At 41.9% G+C, this 8,122-nt stretch overlaps 2 protein-coding genes across 2 annotated transcripts; one reads left to right on the forward strand and one right to left on the reverse strand.

Annotated features, from left to right (window-relative positions):
• Nucleotides 1-193: 193 nt before the first annotated feature.
• Nucleotides 194-5,477, reverse strand: LOC125304879 (zinc finger protein 585A-like). Its single transcript, XM_048259396.1, has 3 exons — nt 4,930-5,477; nt 3,164-3,300; nt 194-2,972 (listed from the first exon to the last, which is right to left on the reverse strand). The coding sequence occupies exons 1-3, from the start codon at nt 5,171-5,173 to the stop codon at nt 402-404; spliced, it is 2,952 nt and encodes a 983-aa protein (XP_048115353.1). The 5' UTR covers nt 5,174-5,477; the 3' UTR covers nt 194-401.
• Nucleotides 5,478-5,500: 23 nt separating this feature from the next.
• sft2d3 (SFT2 domain containing 3) lies at nt 5,501-7,642 on the forward strand. Its single transcript, XM_048259404.1, has one exon. The coding sequence runs from the start codon at nt 5,725-5,727 to the stop codon at nt 6,391-6,393; it is 669 nt and encodes a 222-aa protein (XP_048115361.1). The 5' UTR covers nt 5,501-5,724; the 3' UTR covers nt 6,394-7,642.
• Nucleotides 7,643-8,122: the final 480 nt, after the last annotated feature.

The following is an 8,122-nucleotide window of genomic DNA, read 5'->3' on the forward strand; positions in this document are numbered from 1 at the left end:
CAATGATGAATTTACAACCAACTTCCTACATCCATAATATAGTTAGGTAGACTGTTTGTTAGAAGGAATAGTTACTACAATGCACATGTCCTACGTGAAAGAATGAAAGGAGTGATACATATTTATCATCAAACCATATTTAATCCAGACACATGTGGTCCATTTCAAAAACAACTAATAAAACAAAAGTTAAAAATGCAAATAACAAAACAAGAATGGGTGTATTTCATTTAGAGTTTAATAAAAATAAAATAGATTTTAGCTGTATGTATATATAAAGTAAGTTGGGCATGAGCTAATGGGTATCAATTTTTTACCATTGTGTTTGTGTGTATATTATTACACGGAATGTCTTAATTACACATTTTTGCTCTAATGATTTTTCTGTGCTATGATACTCGTCATAAATGGTTGTGTCGATTACTGACATGAGAGCGAAGGTGCGATGATTGTCTGAATGACATGCCACATATCTTGCACTCATAAGGCTTCTCCCCAGTGTGTATGCGCTCGTGCGTTTTCAGATCGGAGCGGTTCACAAACCGTTTGCCACAAGTCAGGCAACTGTACGACTTCTCTCCATGTCTCAGCATGTGAATCTTCAGCGACTTCTCTTCTACGAATTCCTTACTGCACACAATGCAGCTGTGAAGCCTTTCTCCTGAGTGCAGGCGTATGTGAGCGGCCGCCGACGCTTTGGACGCAAAGCGTTTGCCACAGACTCTGCAGGGAGACGGCTTTTCATCTGTGTGTTTAATCTGGTGATGATGGGTGAGTAGGTAGCGATAGAGGAATGTTCTACCACACTGTAAGCACTGGTGACGCCTCTTTGTGTGAATAACACTGTGACGTCTGAGGCCTTGCTCATCAGGAAACGTTTTCCCACACCTGTCACAGACAAAAGGTCTGTCCATGTGGACTCTCTGGTGGTGCAGCAGAGCAGAGCTTTGCTGGATGTTTTCTGAACTGGGTTGAGGTGCTTCCAGATCCACCTGGCGACGGTATACTGATTTTGACTTCCTAGCACTTATCCTTCTAGGCTGATCTTGATTAGTCTTTTGAAGTGATCTCATGCTCTGCTGATCTATTTCACAGTCTACATTATCTGTTTTTGTTATAGCTACATCCTCCGAGCAACGATTACGCTTGTCCAATGTGTGGATAAGAAGGTGACGTCTGAGGCCTTTCTTGTCAAAAAAAGCCTTCCCACACTCGTCACAGGCGAAGGGTCTCTCCCCTTTGTGGACTCTTTGGTGGTGCAGCAGAGAAGAGGCACTACAGAGGACTCGGCCGCACACCTTACACTGGTTCTTGTGTCTGTGGTTCCTGCCAGGTTGGTTCTTGTAAGATTTGTTCCTGCTATGCTGTCTGAAACTCTTGTCTGTTTTCTTGTAGACCTTTGTGGCAACATAGCAAGTGGAAGCACTTGGTTCATTTGATTGCGGGATATTCTCTGGACTGGGTCGAGTAGTTTCCAGATCCACCAGCCGACGATATACTGACTTCCTAGCATTCAACTTTCTAGACTGATCTTGATTAACCCTCTGAAGTGATATCAAGCTTTGCTGATCTAGTTCACAGTCAGCTGGCTCTGTTTTTGGTGTAGCTGCATCCTCTGGCTGCTGATTACTCTTGCCCAATGTGTGAATAAGTAGATGACATCTGAGGCTTCTATCATCAGGAAAAATCTTCCCACACCTGTAACAGACACTGTCTCTCTCCGCTCTGTGAACTTTCCAGTGATGCTTCAGAGCAGAGGCACTGCTAAGAACAAGCTCACACACTTCACACTGGTTCTTTTGTCTTTTGATCATGTCAGGTTTTTCTCTGTCATTTTCATGTTTGTCAAGCTGGTTTCTGCTAGGTTGCTCAGAATTCTTCTCTGTTTTCTGGGGAATCTTTGTGGGAACATGGCATGTGGGTTCACTGGTGTCATTCCTATGCTGGGTATTTTCTGCCTGAAGTTGAGGCGTCTCCTGATCCACCAACCGACGGTATACTGACTTTGACTTCCTAGCACTTAACCGTCTAGGCTGATCTTGATGTGTATTTTGGTGTAATCCCAAGCTTTCCTGATCTATGTCACTATCAGCTGGCTCTATTTCTAGAGTAGCAACATCCTCCGAGGACTGAGGCTTGCCCAATGTGTGAGTACGCAGATGACATTTGAGGCTTCTATCATTGGGAAAAATCTTCCCACACCTGTAACAGACACTGTCTCTCTCTGCTCCGTGAACTTTCCAGTGGTGCTTCAGAGCAGAGGAACTGCTGAGAACAAGATCACACACTTCACACTGGTTCTTTTGTCTTTTGTTTGTGCGATGTTGTTCTCGGTCATTTTGATTTTTATCAATCTGGTTCCTGCTAAGCTGCTTGGAACTCTTCTTGCTCGTTTCCTTGTGAACTTCAGCAGGAGCAAGGCGTGTGGGGGAAATGGCGTCATTTGCTTGTGGGATATTTTCTGAACTGGGTTGTGGGATTTCTAGATCCACTGCACGGCGGTATACTGACTTTGACTTCCTAGCACTTAACCTTCTGGGCTGATCTCCATAGCTCACTTTAGCTACATCCTTTGGTGCAGCAGATATGCTTCCATCGGTTGCATCTCTCTGGGTACTGTATGATGTAGGTGTGGGTGGTTGCAGCAGCAGGACAGGCTTTTCCTCCACTCTGTCAGGCAAAGGGTCTACAGAGGCATGGAATTCCTGTAAAGGATTTAATTTTTGGCTTTGTAGAGTTTCAGGTGCAGATGGCTCTTGCACAGACTGAGGTGGGGACGCAGTGTGATTATGGGTAGATGGGGCTGTGGGATTATCTGTAAGGCCCTTGCATGGAGACAGCCTGCCTAACAACAGTCCAGTTTCTTGATTCATAATTGGGGCCTCAATGTGCTGTACCAGAATGGGCCTTGGCTGGTTGTCTGCAAGCTTCGGCAGGAGACACGCAGGGGTGTAATCACACATGTCTGGCTCCTTCAAAATACACAGAAAAAGACAGACAGACACACATAGATCAACACAGTGAATAACTGTTCTTTTACTATGGGGTAAAATGCATTTCATGCTGAGTATTCTAATATATAATTGTATAAATTAAGTTATATAGATTAAATTAAGTCTTATACACTGTATTTACAGGTTGTGTACTAAACAGAACAACTAACCTCTGGCTTAATAAAAAGCAATGTAAATTGTTGGTTTTCATCCTGCAGGAAACCTGGGAATAGATCTGAAAGTCTGTTTTTGTCTATATCTACATGTTGTGAAGAGCTGTTGGACTCCTCCACCAGGGTGGGTGTTGCTGTCAAAGGAGAAAATAACTATTACACAACTGCCTTAATTTTAGTCGTACTGAGGACAACAGCATCCCTTACTGGAGGTGTTGGGAGGGAGGTTTGCTTAACACATAATGTGCAGCTATCTTAAGAACTGGCCACCATTACACACACAGCTAAAATAAAGTGTACACTATACTACTGTATATACTATAATGTATACTTTAATGTATAGTGTACAGTACTAAGTCTATTATAAACTATACTACTACACTACAAAAACATCAGGACACCTGTCCTTTACACCTATAGGGTTTTTGTGGAGGGAGGGGGGGTACCATGTGTTTCATGTTTTATGTATGTCTATGTAAAAATCTTTGTGTATGTATCACCGATGCTCCTTGTGTGCCCAAGACAAATTTCTCTTGTGAGAGAGACAATTAAATGCTTACTTAGGAACTTTTATGACACCCTATTCTTTCACACAAGCTCACGACACAGACCACTAAAAAAAACACGCTATAATTTTGGAGGTGCAAAAAATAGAGTTTTGATTAATTTGACTATCAGTTAACTTCGAAACAGGCACCTAACTTTGGATAAACAATATCAATATTTCATAGGAGTGATTAACATCTGAATCTAGCCTGGAGTAACTCAACATTAGGCACCTTCCAATATGTTTAGTCAAATAGCTCATTATAGTTACCAAAATGATAGCCAATGAGCCAGATGTGAACACACATGGATAGCTATAAAACTGTGCTTTCATTATACAAATAAACACAACAAAATACTTTATACCCTTGACCCCTTTCTATGTGATATCAATGGTGATTCAGCTTTTGTTTGCACCTCCAACAGCATGGCATACCGCCTACAAATGCCCAAATGTTTGTGTCAACGAATAGTAAATGCAGGCATAGAAAGCTATAACAACTCTTCTCAGAAGGCTTTCCACAAGATTTAAGAGAATGTCTGTGGGAGGTTAGACACTGATGTTAGATGAGAAGACCTGGCAATCTCCATGAGCTCATCCCAATTTAGGTGTTTCATGAGGTTGAGATCAGGGATCTGTGCGGACCAGTCAAGGTCTTCCACACCAAACTCATCCAACTGTGTCTTTATGGTTTACCATGTTTGAAATTCACTGAGCTCTTCAGAATGGCTGGTTTCTCATGTTTGTGGTACTTTAATTGATTTGCCTGTGGCAAGTCTGAATGAAACAAATGAATTCAATTATAAAGTGTCTCGAGGTCAATACTTTTGTCCATGGTATATTTGCAGTAGTTTTTATCCAAACCGTCACATATTAGCTAGGCATGCCAGAGACCTGACACTGTAACCACAGACCCCCACAATCTCCAACATGTGCTGTCTTCACATCACAACTAGCATTCCAGTATCAATCCAGTTTCAAGAGATGCATTTATCAGTATGCAAGTTGGCCAGCATGACGTGGATGACCTTCGCAATGTTAAAGATCATGCATTTCTGACTCCATTGTGGTTACAATGTTTAACTAAAAATCTGTGACAACTAACCAACCATGTTAAATTAGTGACATGATAAGCTAATGAGCGGCTAGCTAAAGCCTTTTAACTAGCAGTGGCTACAGAAACTGGAGTTAACTTTGATCAGCTAAGCTTACTTACCACATTGTACGCCTATATCTCGTTTGCATGGATTTCCTTGACAGTTTGGTATACATCCCCCCTGTTTTGAGCAAATAGTAGCATTATCTGTAACTTTATCGTTCTGTTTTCTTATCCACATGAGCTCTGTTTTCATTTCATGCATTGCGCTCTCGAAAAGTTTTGTCGTTTCAGTAACCGCAGAATGTAAAATATTCTTCATGAGAGCTGCAAACTGACGCTGAAAATCTTCAGAATTTCCCATTATTATGTTTTAGAAAGTTTACAGTGACCACATTCCTGAGCTTAGACCGCCCGATTTCGAATTCGTTATCGTTCGTTGTTGACCTCCACTTCCGGCTCTTACTTCCGATCAATGGGCAATCTGCAGTTGAGGTTGTCGTCAAAATAAAGGTGCAAGGTCTTTGAAATGTTTCTGATGCAGAGAAATCTAATCTCTCCTTTACTTTTTTATGTTATTGTTTTGTGTGTGGAATAGGCCATGTATCGCCCTTAACTAACCCCTTCTCTAGTTTCGACAGAGCCCGTCCTATTCTGGTTCTCTGGTTTCGCTTAGTAGACATTCTCTAACTAGGTTAACAATTAATTTTGCTAGTGGAACTGCGCTGAAAGATCTAACCGGATCTATCCATAGGATCTATCTAACCCTTTCGTTTACTGTCTATGATCTAACCCCTACTGGAGGTCGCGCTGACCAGAGAGTAGGAACATTCGGGCTCTGCTCTGACTGTGCATTAGCTGACAACTTCCTGTTATCATTCCATCCATGCACCTCCTACAGCAACTTGAGGAAACATGGCAGAGTTGAATCGACAACTACAAGAGTACTTGGCGCAGTCAAAAGGTGCAAAAACGATATCTCAGTCCAGTTCTAGCACAACAATAGACATAGATGAATCGGCGTCAGTTCCTGGGAGTTGGTTTGGGAAGTGGTCAAGTCCATTTTCCAATTCTAGTAGCCGCGGATCTACAGGCCAAGGGACAAGCAGCGGATTTTCCTGGCCATGGTCCTCCGAACCAGACCCTTGTTTGCCGGGTATGAGCCGTTCGCAGAGGCTCATTGCTTTTGGGACCTGTATTTTCTTCTCGGCTTTGTGCTTTGGACTCTCAGCCTTGTATGCGCCTTTACTCTTGCTGAAAGCACGGAAGTTTGCGCTTCTTTGGTCTCTAGGCTCCCTTTTTGCTCTCCTCGGAGCAGCAATACTGCGAGGACCAAGCAAGCTCATTGCAACACCGACGCCAGGAGCAGTTGTTTACCTCTGCTCTCTAGGAGGTACTCTCTACGCGGCGCTCAGCCTCCATAGCACAATACTCACAGCACTGGGAGCAGCCTTTCAGATAGCCGCAATCGTGGGTTATGTGGTTGCCTTGTTGCCTGGTGGGACTGCAGGCATGCGGTTTGTTGGTGGAATGGCAGCGTCAGCCATCAAAAGAACTGTAACCGGCAAAACCATGCCAATCTGACCTATTTTTAATATGAGGTTGTGGACTAATTTGGAGGATGCGTACCGTGCGCTCTGATCTAAGCTATTTTGGATGGCACTTTGGGACTCTTTTCAAAGCCCTATATCGCAGGGAAACAACGCCGATGTCTAGACCTAAATAACCTATTTTCTCATAGCAACTTGTAATACCCTTGCGCTACTGTACTGACTCTGGGGCAATTTCCACTTATTAAAGGGACCATGTTTTGAAAAAAGTGTTACCAGCATGTTAGACCTACGGACTTGAATCCTGTGCAAGAACTGTAGAAACTGTGATGTCTCCTTTTAAGTGACATTCCATAAACTATTAAAACTGCATTTTCTGAAGGGAAGGAAACTTTCGTTTGAACCATTAGGCCTACCTACATGTAGCCTTACTATTGACATAAGGCCGCCAATGTGAAAACGAGTTGAATCTCAGTGTGGTGACCTTTTGAGAGCATGTTGATATAATAAAGACTGCAATGATCAGTTTCTGAAAAATGCCTCCGCAATCACTCGAAGTGAAATGCTGTAATCTAGATTCATGAGTTATTTACTGTTTGTATTAGGCTTAATTGTCTGACTGCCTAAGCTTCCTGGTGTTTTTCTTTGAATTGTTGTAGCTGACCTGGTTTAAATAATAGAATCTTTCAGCACCATCTCAGTAATATAAGCTGCAGTTTAGGGTTGCTGAATACTGGAGTGAGAAAATAAAGTTAGTTTCAGAATGCTGGTCTTACTTGTGCATAAATTCTGTTGCCCACTCAAGGGGAAAATAGACCACTAGATATATGCTTGAAATAATTATGTTGTACTTCATGGTGGAGTAGGAAGCCAAAGAAAACTCATTTCAGTAAAAAATGAAGACTTCCCCAAACAGACCTGTATGGCATTTCTGGTTTGCTTTACCAAACTCTGACACATCAACAGAGGTGTGTTCCTCTACATCGACAAGTCTATTTTCACTCAAAGAGGTTAGAAAGCACCTTATTCACTGTTAAACTAGGCTTTTCATGATGTGCGTTCATTTGATTATAATTCATCATACACCGCTGTTGTTTACCTCCTCATATTTGGGTCAAAGTTCTCATTCTTTGTGAACATGTAGAAAAGGGCTATCTTGCAACAAACGTACTCAACACTCTGTTGATTAGGGCAGCTGGAGCTGGACTTTGTCCTCTTTTTTTGTCTTTGAGTGGAATTTGAAATGTCATTGAAGTCATTAAATACAATCTTAAAAATCGAAATCTTTTTTTTTACCTTAACATTTCCAAAATCATTTTGATGGCACATAACCGCATAACGTGAGGAACGACACTTCTGCCATTTTCTGAGCGGAGATTACCAACCTAGCAACTTTCTGTGTTTGCTGCCCCCAATCAAATGGAAAAGAGCTGCTATGCTACAGGAATTCAGGTCTCTTTCTACAGACTGCTGTGCATTCCCTCTATATTATATCAGAGTTATGTTCATACTTTGTTGCAAAAGACACATATTTAGTTTGTTTTATTATTCTTCAGTATGGTTTTCACAACTTTTGTACTACAAGACTCAATCTGATCTGCGGCAAATTATTTTAAAACCTAACAGATTGAGTTAAGACTTGAGCACTGCGGAAAATGTTATATTGCTCTGACAATCCAATTACAGTGTTGACTATTTTCTACATGTGCAGTCGTACAATAGGTGATGTCCTGCAAGGATGAAGTGAACTGCTTTTATGTAAG

The sequence above is a fragment of the Alosa alosa genome, chromosome 1 (genome assembly GCF_017589495.1).
Source record: "Alosa alosa isolate M-15738 ecotype Scorff River chromosome 1, AALO_Geno_1.1, whole genome shotgun sequence".
Classification (NCBI taxonomy): Eukaryota; Metazoa; Chordata; class Actinopteri; order Clupeiformes; family Clupeidae; genus Alosa; species Alosa alosa.